At 58.9% G+C, this 19,555-nt stretch overlaps 1 protein-coding gene across 1 annotated transcript; it reads left to right on the top strand.

The window, feature by feature from the left end:
- The first annotated feature begins 603 nt into the window (after positions 1 to 603).
- Positions 604 to 7,824, top strand: CILP2 (cartilage intermediate layer protein 2). The gene is made up of 8 exons (XM_063108930.1): positions 604 to 661; positions 1,641 to 1,742; positions 2,185 to 2,457; positions 2,965 to 3,120; positions 4,134 to 4,412; positions 4,656 to 4,764; positions 5,077 to 5,234; positions 5,489 to 7,824. The coding sequence occupies exons 1-8, from the start codon at positions 604 to 606 to the stop codon at positions 7,822 to 7,824; spliced, it is 3,471 nt and encodes a 1,156-aa protein (XP_062965000.1).
- The last annotated feature ends 11,731 nt before the right edge of the window (positions 7,825 to 19,555 follow it).

Here is a 19,555-nt window from a genome sequence, read left to right as displayed (position 1 = left end):
CCACTCGCCTCCGCCTCCTTTGTGCGCCGGTCCGCCCGGGTGGGCAGACTCGAGGAGGGACTTCCCACCGGTCGCAGGAGGTCCAAGGCGGGAGGGATGGAGGGTAAATGAGTAGGACTTCCCGCTGTTCTAGAAAAGTCGAGCCAAAAGCATGGAGGGTAGACTAAGGGTGGGACTCGCAGACTGCCCGGGGTGGCCTAAGGCCGATAGGATCCAAGTTAGACGCGACGGAGGACTTCCAGCCACCTAAAGCGCCAAGGTCCCAGGCAGCTTCAGGCTGGATTCCAAGTGGCACTTCCTGCAGACAGCTTGGGACTCAAATTGGAAGATGGAGGGTGGACTCAAGGAGGGAGTTAAGCCGGTGACGGGGGAGTCCAGGCCAGCCCGTGGGCGGAGGCACAGCCGGGCACACCGAGGGGGGCGACACGGAACGGTTGCTCCAGCGCCCAAGTCACCCAAGGCCAGGGGGCGTAGCCTGGACGGGGAGTGGCCTGCGGTCGAGTCCCGCCCCCACGCTCGGTCCCAGAGGCCGCTAGACCCGCCCGAGTCCGACTCGAGTGCGCCGCGGAGCCCTGACCCTTCCTCGGACTCTCGGACCCGGTCATGGCGTCACTGCTACTCTTTCTCTGTGTTGCCGCCGCGCACCTGGCGGGGGCCCGAGGTGAGGTGCCCCCAGACCCCCGCCCAGCATCCCAGGCTCCCGCAAGCTTGGCCGCCGGCGTTGCTTGTAGGCGCACCGGAGAGAGAACCAACGGACCCACGCGCTTCCCCAGGGCCTCAGTCCCCTTCGCCAGCCCGGGAGGTGGGATGACCACGGGGAGACAGAGCCCCGGAACCACCTGGGTCGGGGAGGGGACCTCGTCCATTCTCTTCCCTTAGCGCAGAGACGGTGGACAGAAACTTCAGGCACCTCCGGGTTCCGGGGATGGTGAGACACCCGTCCCAGCCCCAGTACTTGGACCCTGAATCACCCTGTCTTCAACTCGCCGCAGGGTTCAGAGCTGTCCCTTCCCATCTGACTCACACCTACCCCCCACACAGACTGCCCAGAGAAGAAATTCCCTTCTCTAGAACACTCCGTGGAGCTGGAGAAGGGCCCATTTCTCAGATGGGGAGACTGAGGCTCCAGGGAGGAAGGGACTTGTCTGAGGTTGTCATCCTGCCCAGGCTATCTTGGATAGCTTGAGGCCAGAAAAGCCAGGCTAGTTTCCAAGGTCTTCCTGCTGGCAGCTTGGGCCCCAAGTAGAGGGATGGAAGGTAGACTGAGGGACGGACTTCCAGCCAGCCAAATGAAGGGGAATGCAGCCCAGTCTAAGGGCAGAGGCACAGCCAACTGAACTCAACTGAACTTGTGGTTGCTGACCACACTAAGGGGGGAGGATCCAGACCTGGGGTAGCAAAGTGGGACATGGACTCCCCCAGCCCATGGGGGAGCTAGGTGAGTCTGGGGGGTAGTCATGGGAAGGCTTCCTGGATGAGGGGGTGTTGCATTCCTCAGGACTAGAGCTGGGTTCTGGCCTCTCAGAGCCTCAGTTTTCCCCCCTATAAAATGGGGATAATCGTGGCCCACCTTGCATAAGAGGAGGCTCACAGCAGTCCCCATCCGCGTTCCTTCCCCCTACTCCTCACCCCTCCCACAGACGCCACCACCACCGAGGAGCCCAGAGCGACTGCATGGGGCCTGGAAGGACGGTCGCTGCTGCACCCTGTCCAACCCTCACCAGCCCTGGAGGACTGGGAAGGTGAGTCAGCCTAGGTAGGAGTCCCATCTCTGCTGTGGTCTCCTTGTGTGTGAGCTCGATCTGGCGGGGTCATGTGAGGAGGGGACACAAACTGGGTGAAGGGCCCAGGACTGTCCTGGTCCCTGGAAGTGGTAGCCCCTGGAAGTGATGCCCCGAAAGACCTGAGTTAGAGGTCTAGGTAAGAAGCTGGTCAGACAGCGGTAAGATCTCAGTGCGCACGGATGGGCCAGCTCAGGCACCGGGCAGCAGACTGAGGGCTGGGGCAAGGGGAGGCCACTCTCCCCGCTCCCTTTACAGGGCTCTGGGTCTGGGCCGGGTCGTTGTTGGGCTCCGCTTGTACATTCTCAAGGGGGGAGGGGACTCAGACAGCAGGTAAGGCCCTTGCACGCAGATGGGGGCCGACAGGCCACGGCCCAGGTCCCAGCGCGTGCGGTGCTCCCAGAGGCCAGCGAGTGGACGTCTTGGTTCAACGTGGACCACCCGGGAGGTGACGGTGACTTCGAGAGCCTGGCCGCTATCCGCTTCTACTACGGGCCGGCGCGAGTGTGCCCATTGCCGCTAGCGCTGGAAGCGCGCACCACGGACTGGGCTCTGCCGTCCGCCGTCGGCGAGCGCGTGCACTTGAACCCCACGCGCGGCTTCTGGTGCCTCAACCGCGAGCAGCCGCGCGGGCGCCGCTGCTCCAACTACCACGTGCGCTTCCGCTGCCCGCTCGGTGAGGGCGGGGCCAGACTGGGTGGGCGGGCCTTCAGGTGTAGGCCCAATGAGGGGGCGGGGCCTGCAGGGGCGGGGCTTTTGAGGAAGGGTGCTGGGGGCTGCGTGGTGCCCAGGGGAGCGGCAGGAAAGGGACCGGTGGGTCAGGCCCCATGTCCACCCCCCAGGAGCGTATCTTCCTCCCGCTGCCCTCATCTGCTTATCTAACAGCTCCGTTCCGTGTGGACATGTCTTGAGCCCCAACTGTGTGAAGGACTCACGGAGAACAGCAGGGCTGACCTCTGGGAGCTTATCTGGGGAGAGGCAGGGCGGTGTCTGAAGTTCACCTTTCGACAGGTGCTCCTGGGGGAGCACTGATGGGGCGGTGGGCAGGACTGCTCTCTGGAGTGTCCGTCTGAGGGGGTACGTATGTGGGGGGTGTCCTTCAGGCCCGCATTGTCTCCTGGTTTCCAGCGGGCGCGGTTCCTGAGGAGGGCGGACGCCTGATTTTCCTCTCTGCCCTCCTCAGAAGCAGTGTGGGGGGCTTGGGGCCCTTGGGGACCCTGCTCAGGGAGCTGTGGGCCAGGCCGTCGCTTGCGCCGCCGCCACTGCCCAAGCCCCGCTGGAGATGCGTGTCCGGGGCGTCCCCTGGAGGCGCAGAAGTGTGTGCGGCCCCGGTGCCCAGGTAGGAAGGGCGGGGCCTGGAGGGAGGGGCGGGTGGGGGCAGGGCCAGGAGAGAAGAGGCGGGGCTGGGAGGGAGGAGCCTGGGTGCAGGGAGGGGCCTGGAGGGCCCTAACTCTGGGTCCAGGTGGAGACTGGGCCTTCCCTCCTGGGCCTAAGGAGCACGAGTGACTGTGCACATCTGGACTGGTGGATGCCACAGGGGTCGTGTGCAGGCAGACATCGGCAGATGTAAGGGAGCGCTTCACCTCTGTGCATGGCCAAGTGTTCAGATGTCCCCTGGGGAACAGAGGTTGGTTCCTGCCTGCATTCAGGGTGCACACGTGCATGGGATTCGTGACCGCCGCCCGCCTCCCGCGCCCACGCAGACACGCGCTCACACCCTGGCAGACGGCATACCTAGGCCCTCCCAGGGCCAGACACCAGGCCAGCCAGGAGGCGACTGGAAATTCCACTCGGGCCTACGCTCCACAAACAGGGTCTGGAGACTGCTCCAGCGGGGCCCGCCGCAGGGTGGGGGTTCACAGTGGCCAATAGGACGTTGGGGTCTCCACCCCATCCCGCCAGGCTCTGCCTTCCCGGCGCCTCTGCTCTGAAATTTCCAGCGGAATTTTCCATTTTACGGAGAAACCTCAGGATTGGGAGGGAAAAAGAGATGTTCTCAGCCCAAGCCCCAGCCCCTCCAGCCCCTTGCTGGGCTCACAGTCCTTGCCTAGACACTTTCTCTTGTGCTGGAAGGGGCCTCTCTATCTTTTGAGACTCAGATCTTCCGCCCTGTCCTCCAAGACGTCTTCCTTACCTCTCTGGGCCCCAGTTTTCCTGCCTCCTGGCCCAGGTCTGACCACTCAGTCCCATCTCCACCTTCACACTAGGGGCTGCAACAAGTAGGAACATGCTGAAGCCTCGGATGGGGCACAGTATTGGGGGACAAGGGGATCTCTGTGTGTTTGCTGAGTGACTGATTAAGAGGGAGTGTAGAGGCCCCTCTGCTCCTGCTTCCTCCCTGTGTCCTTCCAGGATGCAGTCCTGACACTTGTGAGTGCCCTGACCACATCCTCTTGGGCTCAGTGGTCACCCCATCTGGGCGACCGCTGCCGGGAGCCAGAGTCTTTCTGCGAGACCAGCCTGGCACCATGGCCACCAGCGATGCCTATGGAACCTTCCGGGTGCCTGGAGTCTGTGCCGGCAGCAGGGCTAATGTTAGGGCCCAGATGGATGGCTTCTCTGCAGGCATGGCCCAGGCCCAGGCCAATGGCTCCACCTCTGCTGTGGTCACCATTGTCCTCGATAAGTTGGGTAGGTACCGCAATGCAAAAGACATGAGGGGGCTGAGGAACTGGAGAGAAAATTCTAGGTGACACCCAGCACTTGAAGTCACAGGGGAAGAAATAAGATGTGACACAGTCATTGGAGAAGGCACAGGGTGAACTAGGGCATCCCTGGGAGAAGAGAAAGGATGGGGACCTCACTCTTGGGAAGGGTCACTGGGAGAAGCTGGGGTGGGGCAAGGCCCTGACCTTTGCCACCTTTTCTCCCCAGAGAAGCCCTACCTGGTGAAGCACCCTGAGTCCCGAGTGCGAGAGGCTGGTCAAAACGTCACCTTCTGCTGCAAAGCCTCAGGGACCCCTATGCCCAAGAAATACTCTTGGTGAGTGCCAGCCCCGGGCTTAGGGGACTCTTGCCCAGCTTTGGGGTTGGATCGGATTTCCTGTGATTATGAGGTGCCTCAAAGAACTTCTGGAAGCAGACACCAGCCTCTGCTTCCCATCTGGAAGGTGTGAGGAGCTTTGCTGGGGGAATAGGCAGGTGAGGGAGGGGACTCCGAGGAGGCTGAACGGGCATATATGGCTGGTGAGGAGGCTGACCCTGGGGAAGCCAATCTGCAGCTCCCCGGCCTGTGGGGTGGGGACGGATGCAGCCCCTCACCCAAGCCCTGTGGTGTTGCCCACCTGTCACTCAGGTTCCACAATGGGACCCAGCTGGACAGGCAAGAACACAGGTATGGGGCCCACCTGGAGCTGTGGGAGCTGCGCCCAGACCAGGCAGGCACCTACCATTGCAAGGCGTGGAATGAGGCGGGCACCGTGCGCTCCAGCACTGCCCAGCTCACCGTGCTGGGTGAGCATCCCTGACCCTAACCCCGAGCAAGCCCTCACACCATACCGAGCTAGTCCTCTACCCCAAATGGAGCCCCAACTTCAGACTTACCTCTGACCTCACTGAGTGCAAGAAACCAGGCTGAGCCCCAATCTCTAGTCCTTACTCTAGGCTGATCCCCAGCCTCCTGGGTAGAGCCTCTGACCAAGCCCCCAACCTTGGCCGGCATGGAGCCTTTCCCCTTGCCTTTGACCTGGGTGTTTTCCTGCTCCCAGCCCCAGGCCAGCCAGCCTGTGACCCCCAGCCCCAAGAGCACCCGATCAAGCTCCCAGATGACTGTAGTCAGCCAGGCAGCGGCCCCACCTACCTGGACGTGGGCCTCTGCCCCGACACCCGCTGCCCAGGTCCCACAGGCTCAAGCCCTCGGTGTGGGGATGCCAGTTCCCGCTGCTGCTCCGTGCTCCGCCTGGAGAGCAGGGAGATCCACTGCTCTGGCTACGTCCTCCCGGTGAAGGTGGTGGCCGAGTGCGGCTGCCAGAAGTGTCTGCCCCCTCTGGGGCTGGTCCGTGGCCGCGTGGTGGCTGCTGACTCCGGGGAGCCCCTGCGCTTTGCTGGGATCCTGCTGGGCCGGGAGCCCATCGGCTTCACGTCCTACCAGGGCGACTTCACCATCGAGGTGCCGCCCTCCACTGAGCGGCTGGTGGTGACTTTTGTGGACCCCAGTGGCGAGTTCATGGACACTGTACGGGTCCTGCCTTTTGACCCTCGAGGTGCCGGCGTATACCACGAGGTCAAGGCCATGCGGAAGAAAGCCCTGGTCATTTTAGATGCCAGCCAGAGCAACACCATCCCCCTGGGAGAGCTGGAAGACCAGGCGCCCTTGGGCGAGCTGGTCCTGCCGCCTGGAGCCTTCCACCGAGCCGACGGCAAACCCTACCGGGGGGCTGTGGAGGCCCGCGTGACCTTCGTGGACCCGCGAGATCTCACCTCGGCGGCTGCCGCCCCCAGTGACCTGCGCTTCGTGGACAGCGACGGCGAGCTGGCGCCGCTGCGCACCTACGGCATGTTTTCGGTGGACCTCCGCGCCCCCGGCTCCGCAGAGCAGCTGCAGGCCGGGCCGGTGGCCGTGCGCGTGGCCGCTGGGCACATCCATATGGAGGGCCACCAGGAGGCCCTTAAGCTGTGGTCGCTGAACCCCGAGACGGGCTTGTGGGAGGAGGAGAGCAGCTTCGGGCGCCAGGGGCCCTCGACGGCGCGGGTCCGCCGCGAGGAGCGCGTCTTCCTGGTGGGCAACGTGGAGGTCCGGGAGCGGCGCCTGTTCAACCTGGACGTGCCCGAGCGCCGCCGCTGCTTCGTGAAGGTGCGCGCCTACGCCAACGACAAGTTCAGCCCCAACGAGCAGGTGGAGGGCGCGGTGGTCACGCTGGTCAACCTGGAGCCCGCCCCCGGGTTCTCGGCCAACCCCCGCGCCTGGGGCCGCTTCGACAGCGCGGTCACCGGCCCCAACGGCGCCTGCCTCCCCGCCTTCTGCGACGCGGACCGTCCCGACGCCTACACGGCCCTCGTCACGGCCACCCTGGGCGGCGAGGAGCTGGAGCCGGCCCCCTCCCGGCCCCGTCCGCTCCCGGCCACCGTGGGCGTCGCCCAGCCCTACCTGGACAGGCTGAGCTACCTTCGGACCGACCACGATGACCCGGCTTTCAAACGCAACGGGTTCCACGTCAACCTCGCCAAACCCAGGCCGGGGGAGCCCTCCGAGGCCAACGGCCCCGTGTACCCGTGGCGCAGCCTGCGCCAATGCCAGGAGGCCCCTGTGACCGCCAGTCACTTCCGCTTCGCCCGCGTGGAGGCCGACAGGTACGAGTACAACGTGGTCCCCTTCCGCGAGGCCGCGCCCGCCTCCTGGACCGGCGATCTCCTAGCCTGGTGGCCCAACCCACAGGAGTTCCGGGCCTGCTTCCTCAAGGTGAAAATCCAGGGCCCGCAAGAGCACATGGTGCGCTCCCACAACGCGGGGGGCAGCCACCCGCACACCCGGGGCCAGCTCTACGGGCTGCGGGACACCCGCAGCGTGCGAGACCCCGCGCGTCCCGGCACCTCTGCTGCCTGCGTGGAGTTCAAGTGCAGCGGAATGCTGTTCGACCAGCGTCAGGTGGACAGGACGCTGGTGACCATCGTGCCCCAGGGCAGCTGCCGCCGTGTGGCGGTCAACGGGCTCCTTCGGGACTACCTGGCCCGGCACCCCCCGCCCGCGCCTGCAGACGACCCAGCTGCCTTTGCTATGCTCGCCCCCCTAGACCCTCTGGGTCACAACTATGGCGTGTACACAGTCACTGACCAGAGTCCACGGCTGGCCAAGGAGATCGCCATCGGCCGCTGCTTCGACGGCTCCTCCGACGGCTTCTCCAGGGAGATGAAGGCTGACACTGGCACAGCTGTCACCTTCCAGTGCCGGGAGCCACCAGCAGGCCGGCCCAGCCTCTTCCAGAGGCTGCTGGAGTCCCCGGCATCAGCACTTGGTGACATCCGCAGGGAGATGGGCCAGGTGTCCCGGGCACAGGCCCGATCTGTGGGTCCCCTCCGCACTCGGCGGGGCAGGGCCCGGCAGTGACCTGGGCCCGCGGCCTCACTCCCCTGCCTCATTCCAGACTACTCTGTCCCCGGGAAGTCTCGGCCCCGCTTCTTCCTTCCCCAGGTTTCTGGGGCCCCTTTCCCCTCCCCTGCCCAGAATTTTCAGTCCAGACAAGAAAGTGTCTGATGGTGGAAAGGCCAGGCAGGCAACTGTTGGTGTGTGACCTGAAGTAACCTTTTCTCTGAATGTGGAGCCAGTGCCCTGGGATACCAGGGCCCCGAAAGCCATCTCTGACTGTGTATCTTGAACATGATTTCAGATATTCTGCCCTGGGCATTTCTAACCTCTGGAATGAAGCCCCCTGCCTGTGCTGAGCTCAGTGCTTTAGTGGGTCCCCTACCCTAAGCTTTGCTCTTGGGGATATTTATTGAAAGGAAGCCTGGGGGGCTGGTTGTGGGTGTGAGTGGGGGTCCAAGCGGGGCCCAGTTGATGTTGGGAGGGGCATCTTGGGGGTCCCCATGTGGGGGAGTCTCTGAGGCAGGGGTAACAATTCTCACATGTTTGGTGCTTGGAGAATCCCCGGTGGCTGGGGCAGGTGCTCCGGGGACTTAATTAAAAATGCTTTATTTCCAAATCATGGTATCGGGCTCTGGGGACTGAAGGCTGGAGGCTTGGCCCAGATGCAGAAACAGGCTGAGGTGCACATGGACACACGTGTGCAAGCAGCTCAGAGGCCTGCGCATGGCCATGGGCATACCTGGAGCAGATGTGTGGACCTCAGCGGACATGTCTGTGACATGTGTGTACAGAAACACAGGTGAGCTGTCCAAGCCTGCAGGGCCCTGACGATGGAACATGGTATCAGCTACTACTCTGGCCTGGCCAGCCTCATCAGCTGGGCCTGGCCACATGCCCGGGGACTGCACTGGCGGGGGAGAGCCCAGGGCAGGTGGCAGCTAGGAAGGCCACTTCCTCAGTCGGGGCCACAATGGCCAAACCCTTGGTCCCACCCAGCTGAGGCCGGGCCACTCCTTGGCCACATGTTGCCCGGACTGCCCAAGGCCAGGGTCTCAGCCCTGTGACCTGGCCAGGACCTTCAGTGTGGAGACAGCAGAGTCATGACCTGCCTGCACTCTGTGTGCGTGCAGCCATTCAGGTCCTCCCAGCACCCCATAAGGCAGGTGCTGTTCTGACAACACTCCACTTTCCAGATGGAGAAACTGAGGCCCTGGACCTGGTGTGAATCGTGGCAAGGGTGGGAGCTCCCTAGATAACTCTGCAGGTCGAGCCTCTTTAGCACATGCCTGAGACACCCCTGGCCTGGAGATGTTGGGACCTGGAAGGTGTCAATATGGCGTGGCTGGAGGGACCTTTAGAGAGTCTAGGAGGAAAGACTTGTCCCTGGCTGTCCGCCCCCAGAGTAATGGTGCTGGTAGGGAGTGGGGGTCTGGAGTGTCACCTTAGCCTGCAGCATGCTGGGGCCTCTGCAAACCCCCCACCCACTTCCCCTTCCATCACCCACCCATCTACTTGCCCACCTGCCTGCCTCCCACATCCATCCCACTGTCCACCTATCCAGTGCTTCATCTGCTCTGTGCCAGCAACACTGGGGCCCTGAGAAAGCCCAACCTTTTGGGGTGAGGGGTGAATGGGATCATACTTCCAGACCCTAACACACCCTTGGGGGCAGTACTCGTGGCCCCCAGGTCACAACCCACCCTGCAACTCCCAACCCCTCCAGCACTCAGACCTACCCTCAGGCCCTTTCCTCCACTGGGAACACCTTCCTGTGCTCTGAGGCTAGACTCGGGGGACTGGAGGGATGGGGAGAAGCTGGCAAACCCAGGGCCATCAGCCCTGGTCTCCCAAAATGTGCCCCAGGGCTCTGCTGAAGTCTGGGTTTGGGAGGTCCCAGGTATTGGCACCCCAGACTCACCCTAGATAAGGGAGGAGCTTCGAGGTCAAGAGGGAGCCAGAGGGAGGGGCACATGCATTTATCCAGAACATACCACGTCTACACTCGCAGCTGACGGAGAGGCTCATAGGCGCAGGCCCTCACCCAAGGCCACCAGACTAGGGCCTGCTTGCCCCAGAGTCCTGCTCAGGGAATGCCTGGTGGGATCCTGGGGAGCCGTGGGAATGGGGTCCTCCTCCTGCAGCAGGAGGGCAAAGCTGGCTGCAGCTTCCGGGCCCAGGGTGATGAGGTGTCAGGCTCCACGACCAAGAACCTTTCACTGAGAAAGCGTGGGGCCGCAGCCACTGCCTGGCCATGGGCAGCCAGTGGGTTGGCGGGGAGCGGCTGGCCCAGCCCTGCTCCGCTTCCCTAGGGCTGGTGGGAGAGGGAGTGGGTGGGCATCCCCCTGAAGCCTCCTCCCCAGCTGCCATGACTGGGCCAGGAGTGAGCAGGGGCTTTCGGAGGGAAGTGGGCCAGGGAGGGTGTTTCAGGCGGAGGACACAGCCCAAGCTAAAGTGTCGCAGGGTGGCAGCTGGAGCCCAGCTCCTCCCAACCCCTGTGGACAACCCGGTAAGAGGGCAGCATTTGGCCCCAATTTCCAGATGAAGCAACTGAGACTTCAAGAGAAGGAAACCACTGTCCTGAGTGGACAGCCCTGTGCCTCCTGACTCTGCCTTTCACGCCCATTGTAGCCCTTGAGCCAGGAGTCCCGTCCCCCCCTCCTGGAACACGGGCCCTCATCCACCTCCTGGTAAACCCATTCCACACCGCACCCACCCCCCCATGCAAACTGGGGCTGCCAGACCACAGCCACTCGGTCTGGGGGGTGGGGGGAGTGGGGGCACGAGACTCTCTCAGAGACCCCAGCTCCGGCCACCCTGGGGTCAGCTCAGGGCACAAAGAGGCCCTTGGTCCCGCCCACAGCATTTTAGACTTCTGTAATTTTAGAACCAGGGGTTCTTCAAATTCCTAGCACCACGATTGGGAGAAAAATCTTGGAACAGTAAAATGCTTAAAACAAGAGAGTCTTAAAAGCGCGAGAGTCCAAGAGGCAGAAGATAAAAATGAGCACACATTGAGTGCTGACTGGATGCAAGCTTCCCCGCCCTGCAAGGCCTAGAGCACTTTAACAGCATTAAATGTATATTTATTGTCTTGGCGCCCCAAGATATGCTTTCAGGGAAGATAATTTTTACCCCCAACTTACAGCTGAAGGGACTTGCTCAGGGTCACACAGCAAACAGGGATTGTGGGCTGGGGAAAGGGCAACATTTCCCAGAGAAGGTGACATAGGTGCTGAGTCTTGAAGGATGTGCACGAGTTTGCCAGGGGGGCAAGATAGGAGGAGCGTTCCAGGTAGCCTGAAAGGCACATGTGAAGGCTGGAGGAGGGATACCTTGGGCAGACATGGACGGCAGCAGCAGGAGGGAGACACACAGGGGAGGTGAGCAGGGCCTTGAATGCTGAGTTCTTCTGGAGGGCAGTGGGGAGCCACTGAAGGTGCTGGAGCAGGGGAGGGCTACACAGTTTCTCATAACAGACTCCCGTGGAGCTATTGCAGGATTCAGCTTCTTGGAAAGTGTTTCATGCAATGGGGTCTGCTCCTCCCATGTGGCAGCCCTTGCAGGGTCCAAACCCTGCAGCTCAGCACCCGCATCCCCACCCCCAACCCCAGCCGCCTCCTGTCCTGGCTGAACATCCCTGGCTCCTCCATTGGGGCCTCGTGGATCTGGCACGGCCACCCACCAGGCTCCGTCTGTCTCTCTCATCAGCCCTTGGAGTTGGGTATAATCCAGTCTCAGACCCCAAAGACTGGAGCCAGCCTGGCAGGGAGACCCGCTTCAGTCAGGTGGGGAAAATGCTTGAGCTTTAATGGTGGAAACCCAGGCAGGGTGCCAACAGGGAAAGGGCAGTCCAGGTGAACGCTGATGTCCCACTGCCTGACCCTTCCCAGGGCAGGTCTGGGGTGGGGGGTTTGGGCAGGCGGAAGGCAGGAGACCCCAGAGGTCAGGGAAGCAGCAGACACTGACTTTTGGAGGGGAGTGAAGGGAAACACACACCACCCTAGCCAGGGCCACAGCCACTGTGGAGCACAGGGGATGTGTCACACAGAGCCATATGTGCCTGTCACTGGTCCCAAGATCACGCTGTCCTCATCATACCCCATCTCTGTCCCCTGCAGTCAGATACTCCCATACTACCCGACCACCTTCTTGTCACCCAATCGGTGACAGTTACCCTCAGCACAGCCACATAGGCAGTTACACCTAAAAAATGCACAAGGCTGGACACACAGGACACACCAGACACACAGGACATGCTGGACGCTGAGCCGCCCCTCGCAGCCACACGGGTAGACACACGTGTCTGTGACACAAAGGCCCATGCTGCAGGGTCACTCACATCTGTGCTCACCTGTGCACAGTGTCTCCTTGACCCACCCAGATTAGCCCCACACAGTGGGACCTGCTTGACCCCCAGATACCTGGCTGGCCTGAGTCAAGCCGATTCCAACCCCCCACGACCCTCCCTGGTTCAGCCCCACCGAGCACACCCGGCCGCAGCTGGGGCAGGCAGCACCTCCCACCCTCGGGGCCCTGCGGAGGGATAGGCCGTGGGCAAGGGGCTGGGGGGGCTCAGCCCTGGCTGCTTTCCCAGGGAGGACGTGAATCCCTTCCTGCTGACTCAGCCCTGGGGGCTGGCTGGCTGGTGCTGCCAAACCTCAGGTATGTCCTCGAAGGCTGCCTGGCGGGGACTCCATGAGGCAGGGGCGGCAGTGGGAGGCTCCCCCTTCGTACTTGGCCCTTCGCTGGGCCCCAGCCTGGAGCTGGAGCTTTAACAATGGCACTCAAGGCATGGGGACGCATGGAGGAGGCTGCGGCTGGCTGCCCGCTCCCCTCCTCCAGCTGAGGGTCGGTGGAGGAGTGAGCTCCCAGCTGAGCCGGGGTATTCCAGTCCGACTGTTGCTCCTTCGTCGAGGGGCCGGGCTCAGCCCACTCTCCCTGCCTCAGAAAGATGCCACCGTCTGCTGAGAGCTGACCTGGCTGCCTGTCTGGGGGCTCAGCACAGGGACACACACACACAACGTGGGCACACACGTGCTGCCATGGGATGTCTGCCTGCTGACCTGGGGTACAGATAAGCTTGATCACTCACAAACTCAGCCCCAGGCCTGGCCCTCACAGAGCGCCAGTCAGAATGGAGAGGCAGAACCGGGCACAGATATCCCAGCATGTAGGGTCAGGCTTGGGCCAGCAAGAGGGCCAGGGGCTGGGAAAACCCATAGGAGGGCCCAGGGAAGGCTTTCTGGGGAGAGGGCATTTGGATGTGGATTTGAAGGGTGAATAGGAGGTTGTCAAACCAGGATCAGATGTTCAAAGGCCTTGAATGCAGGTTTTAGAGTTTACCCTTTGCCTGTGAGGGTTTGAGCAGGGGAGGGTGACAGTCAGACAAACCCCAACTCACCACCTCCTCTCAAGGGCTCAGTTTCTGCCCTCAGGGGGTTTTCAGTCAGTTGGGGGTGGCAGAGGCAGACTCAGCCATGAGGGAGAAAAGAGAGTTCATGTTTGTGCAGCACCTGCCATGCATTGGGGTGGATCCTGTCAACAACCCTTTAAAGCAAGTTTCATTAGTATCTCCATTTTACACCTGGGGAAACCGAGGCTGAGCGAGGAAAGTCATTTACTCAGAGTCCCACAGGGAGGCAGGGCTGTTCATCCGCAATCCCGGCCTCTGATCTGTACTTGTGGCTGCCGACCTGGCCCCAAGCTGATCCTAAAGTTTGCAGGGCAGAACGGCACAGCTCAAATAAGTCAACTTTGCCAAGGGTTGTGTCTATGCACCTGGGGTTCTGAGCAGGGTTGCAGGTCAGGGACACAAGTCCCCCTGAGGCTTTCAGCAAGATCATGCCTGTGCCTTATTACTCAGCTGCTGAGTGGCTTTACTAGGGGGCTTCTAGGCAGAAGGATGTCTGGTTAAGGGCCTGGAGCTGCTTCTCCAGACCTTCTGGGAGGCCTGGGCCCCTGGCCTTGGCCCCCGCCTGCCGTCTGGCCCACATGAACATAAACACTTGGAAATGGCTGACCCAATGGAATCTAGGTTGTGGTCAGGCCGTGGCTGAAGAAGCCACTGGAAAAACATGCAGCCCACAGAGCTAGGCCCAGCTTACATTTCACCAGGCAGGAGTGGCCTGCCTGGTGCCCAGAGCAGAGGAATGTCTGTTCTGTAGCCTTTGGAACCTGTTGTCTGACCGGGAAATCCAGCTGCTGAGTAGTGCCACCCTCAGTCCCCTCTCATCAGGCTGTGACTCGCCTCCTGGTGTGTGCTTGGAGAATCAGGCCTCCTGGGGTGGTCCCCTGGCCCAGCTGCTGTTGAAGACCCCTGGTCTGCTTGCACAGGCCCAACGATGGGGAGCTCACCACTTCCCAGCCGTCATGCCAGGCAGCCAGAAGCCTCCAACTAGGCTGATTTCCCACAGGAAGCGCTGGCTCCCTTGGCCACATCCAGGGGAGGTCAGTGCAGCCTGAATGCCTCACCTTCCTCTAGGGTCCGGCACCCTCCTGGACCTCTGGATGTCCCCTCAGGCCGTTGGATTCAGCATGTCCCAAATGGACTCAAGTATCTTACCCTGAAATGTGTTCCTCACCACGTTTCAGTGTTATCTGTCTGTCCATCCACCCTGAGCTATGGGCAGGGCCTGTGCATCCATTGAGCACCTGCTGGATGCTGAAGCACTTTCCTTGCATCTCCTCACTGGCCTCTCCCAGTGAGGCTCATCCTGTCACTGCCCCACTTTACAGATGGGAAAACTGAGGCTCAGAGGGTTTACTTTGTGTCCTGAGGTTGCAGGGGCAGATTCTCGAAGTAGGAGCGAGTACCCTGCTGGCATCATAACAGGGGCTTGGGAAACATAGTTGTTTCAGGCTGGGACAGCCCCTGGTGGCCAAATGGGGAGTTGCAGCCTGGGCTACTCGCCTGCCACAGCATCTCCAGCTTCTAGCTTGGGTTACTCCCCTGCTCATACACCCTCCATGGCTCCCGTGGTCCCCTCTGCAGGGTCAAGGGGACTGGGTCAACCCCTGCTGGGTCACCACAGAGACCCCTGAATGCAAAATGCTGCCTCTTGAGTCAGACCTGGATCTTGCTCCCCCTCAATCTTGCAGACTCAGTTTCCCCAGCTGGCGACTAAACCAACAATGATCTCTGCCTCTTCAAGTCTTGCTAGACGCGGGGCTGGCATGTAGGAGGTGCTTGGTGACTACAGTGATCACCCTCAGTAAGAGGCAGGAGAGGGGCAGGTATTTGAGCTGGGGTGTCCCAGGCAGCCTCAGTTCCCCTCCATCAGCTACTGCTGCCCCCCAGGTGGGCTTTGCACTGGTGTTAGGTGTAGGGAGGGCGTTAAAACTCCCCAAGTCACCCAAATCAGGGCCTCAATGTCCTCACCAGGGTTTGGGAGCCTCCAATCTTCCTGCAGGACTCTGGTGTGTTGGGCCTTGAAACACCCCCGGGAGTACTAGGGGAACAGAAATTTGTTTTCTAGGGATTGGGAATGGGTTCTCACCAGGCACTGATGAAGGGGTCCTTGTAGCTTCCACCCTAAAACTTGATGTAGGGGACCTTGAAACTGTATGGGGGGGACCGTGAAGCTGCCAGTGCACACCTAATCTGGGCCTGAACATACTCTGTGACTGGATTTGGGGGCCCTCTAAATCTCCTCATGAGTGGTCCAGGGGATCTGGAAATTACTACTAGGGTTTGGATATGGAGCGTCTCCGAATTCCTGTGGCGGGGGGTCCTCGAAACTCCCATTTCGAGGGTGTGTGGACGTGGCCATTCTTGGAGGTTGCAGACTGAGGTGCAGAGATGGTGGGAGGGGAACCTGGAAGGGGCTCGCACCTCAGCCCCACCAACCTGGTCCTGGGGAGGCGGTCTGGGGACCAGGAACAGCAGCCAACCTCCCCGCCCCCCAATGATGAGAGCCCCACTTTCGGCCTCTTCCTTCTGTCCCAGTGACCTGGATGGCACCCCTGGAGGTGGAGAAAGCACAGGGTGGGAGCAGAGGAGCTTCAGGGCGAGAAGGAGCTGGCCAGGGTCAGGGGTCGTGGCCAGCGCAGTGATCGGGGAGCGGCCAGATGAGGGGAGGAGCCAGAGTCAGGGTCATGAGTGGAGGGGACAAGGCCAAGGTTCCAGAGAGCGGCTGGGGCCAGGTGAGGGGTGGGTCCGGGTGGAGCGAGACCATCCCACTGCCTGCCCTGCCCCCTGCTGACCTCTCCCAGGAGACATCGCGAAACTAAACCAGAAGCTGCAGAAACCTCGACCTGGTGACAAACCTGGGGTGACAGGTCGGAGACGCCCCGCTCCCGCACAGGCCACGCCTCTTTTCACCCTCCCCTCCCCGCACAGACCACGTCTCTTCTCACCCTCCCCTCCCCGCACAGGCCACGCCTCTTCCCACCCTCCCCCCGCCCCCGCGCACAGGCCACGCCTCTTCTCACCCTCCCCCCGCCCCCGCGCACAGGCCACGCCTCTTCTCACCCTCTCCTGCACAGACGCCGTGACACCTGCTGCTGATGGGAGCGGGGGTGGCCTGAGTCCTGGGTGGAATGGACGGGGATGATGCGGGAGGTGTGGGATCAATTCAGCTCTGGACTGTCAGGCTTGGGGTGGCCCTAACACAGCTGGATGGATGAGTCACATTCCGGGGAGAGGTTTGGTCTGGGGGTAGAAATTGGGACGTCGGGAAAGGCCAGGATCGAGCGGTGACTGCTGGACCTCCAGCGTGTTGTGAACGCGGATCACGGTTCAGAGATTCGGAGCTGGGCCTCTTGGGGTGGTTTAATCCAAGGTATTCCCTAGACCAAATTCTGCACACAGTCACGTCATCAACACTCAGTACTGCACTATTCAGACATGCCTGCACCATGGCCCATGGCAGTAACGGAGCTGGAAAGATGACGGGAGAGCAGAGGAGTCACCGGGATACCCCTGACCTCGCCCCACCCCCCAATTGGGGATGCTGGGGCTCAGAGGCCCCCAGTAGGGAGGGAGTGGCAGAGCCGGGGCTCCGAGCATGAAGGCGGTGCTGCTGTTGGTGCAGTAGCCGCTCCCCCATCCACGGGGGACACGTCCTCAGACCCCCAGTAGGTGCCTGAAATTGCAGATAGGACCGAATCCTATACAGACGATGTTTTTTCTTGTATGTACATACCTATGATAAAGCTTAATTTATAAATTAGTGGTAGGAAACCACTCCTGAGAGAAATTAGAGAGGATACAAGAAGACGGGAAGATACCCCATGCTCTTGGATTGGAAGAATCAACATAGTGAAAATGTCCATACTACCCAAAGTGATATACAAATTCAATGCAATCCCCATCAAAATTCCAATGACATTTTTCTCAGAAATGGAAAGAACTATCCAGACATTTATATGGAATAACAAAAGACCACGCATAGCCAAAGCAACACTGAGCAAAAAAAATAAAGCTGGAGGCATAACACTACCTGACTTTAAACTATACTACAAAGCTATAATAACCAAAACAGTATGGTATTGGCATAAAAACAGACACACTGATCAATGGAATAGAATAGAGAATCCAGAAATCAACCCACACACCTACAGCTATCTGATCTTTGACAAAGGCACCAAGCCTATACACTGGAAGAGACTGCCTCTTTAGCAAATGGTGTTGGGAGAACTGGATATCAATATGCAGGAGAATGAAACTAGACCCATACCTTTCACCACACACTAAAGTCAACTCAAAATGGATTAAAGAATTAAATATACACCCTGAAACAATAAAAACTTCTTAAAGAAAACATAGGAGAGACACTTCAGGAAATAGGACTGGACACAGACTTCATGAATACAACCCCAAAAGCACAGGCAACCAAAGGAAAAATAAACAAACGGGATTATATCAAACTAAAGAGCTTCTGCACAGCAAAAGAAACAATTAACAGAGTTAAAAGACAACCAACAGAGTGGGAGAAAATATTTGCAAAATATACATCTGACAAAGGATTAATATCCAGAATATACAAGGAACTCAAACAACTTTACAAGAAAAAAACAAGCAACCCAATTAAAAAATGGGCAAAAGAGCTAAATAGGCATTTCTCTAAGGAAGATACACAAATGGCCAACAGACATATGAAAAAATGCTCAACATCACTCAGCATCCGGGAAATGCAAATCAAAACCACATTGAGATACCATCTCACCCCAGTTAGGATGGCTAAAATCCAAAAGACTCTGAATGATAAATGCTGGCGAGGTTGCGGAGAAAAAGGAACTCTCGGGCCCAGCCCGTGGCGCACTCGGGAGAGTGCGGCGCGGGTTCGGATCCTATAGAGGATTGGCCGGTGCACTCACTGGCTGAGTGCCGGTCATGAATAGGACAAAAAAAAAAAAAAAAAAAAAGGAACTCTCATACATTGTTGGTGGGACTGCAAAATGGTGCAGCCTCTATGGAAAATGGTATGAAGGTTCCTCAAACAATTGCAGATAGATCTGCCATATGACCCAGCTATCCCACTGCTGGGAATATACCCAGAAGAATGGAAATCATCAAGTCGAAGGTATACCTGTTCCCCAATGTTCATCGCAGCACTATTTACAATAGCCAAGAGTTGGAACCAGCCCAAATGTCCATCATCGGATGAGTGGATACGGAAAATGTGGTACATCTACACAATGGAATACTACTCAGCTATAAAAACGAATGAAATACTGCCATTTGCAACAACATGGATGGACCTTGAGAGAATTATATTAAGTGAAACGAGTCAGGCACAGAAAGAGAAATACCACATGTTCTCACTTATTGGTGGGAGCTAAAAATAAATAAATAAATGCACGTGCGCACACACACACACACACACACACACACACACACACACACACACACACACAACCGGGGGGGGGGGGGGAGACGACATAACAGCTACAATTCCTTGAAGTTGATAGGACAAGCAAACAGAAAGGACATTGTTGGGTAGGAGGGGGAGAGGGAGGAGGGAGGGGGGTTTCGGTAATGGGCCACAATAATCAATCACATTGTATATCGACAAAATAAAATTAAGAAAGAAAAAAAAAAATAAATTAGTGGTAGGGGCTTAGCTCAGTTGGTCAGATCATGGTGTTATTACACCAAGGTCGAGGGTTTGGAGCCCCGTACTGTCCAGCCGCCAAATAAATAAATAAATAAATAAATAAAAATACATAAACGAGGCACAGAAGGAGATTAACAACAATAACTAATAATAAACTAGACCAATTACAATGTACTGTGATAAAAGCTACGCGAATTTGGTCTCTCTCTCAAAATGTCTCGTTGTATGTAATATTTTTGGGTAACTGGAACCTGGGAAACAAAACCACCGATGGGGATCTCTGGTGCACCCGCTCAGGAGGGCAGTTTTCTAGAATCTGTCCATATTGCACGTGTACACACCCTTTACCCCGTCAACTTCCCGCTAAGAACTTCTCTACAGATACACGTGTATGTGTGAAAAATGGTAAGGCATTCATTGCCATTTATTTTATAATTGCAAAGAATTGGAAACAACTTCAATGTCCATCAGTTGGGGACTGTTCAAGTCAGAGCCAAAACGGTTCTCTGTGATGTCTTAGTGTAGAGAAGGGGACAGTGACATTTGTATACATTTTTTAATGGGAGGAGGGGCTTTTTCCAAATATCTCTGGAGGCAGACACTGGTCACAGCCGTGGCCTCTGGGGGGAGAACCGGGGGGCTGGGGGTTGGCAGGAGAGGGGTGGTCTCACTTTTCTCTGTGTACCTTTGGACAG

This window comes from Cynocephalus volans, chromosome 10 (assembly GCF_027409185.1).
Source record: "Cynocephalus volans isolate mCynVol1 chromosome 10, mCynVol1.pri, whole genome shotgun sequence".
Lineage (NCBI taxonomy): Eukaryota > Metazoa > Chordata > Mammalia > Dermoptera > Cynocephalidae > Cynocephalus > Cynocephalus volans.
This window is presented reverse-complemented; position numbering and strand designations above follow the sequence as displayed.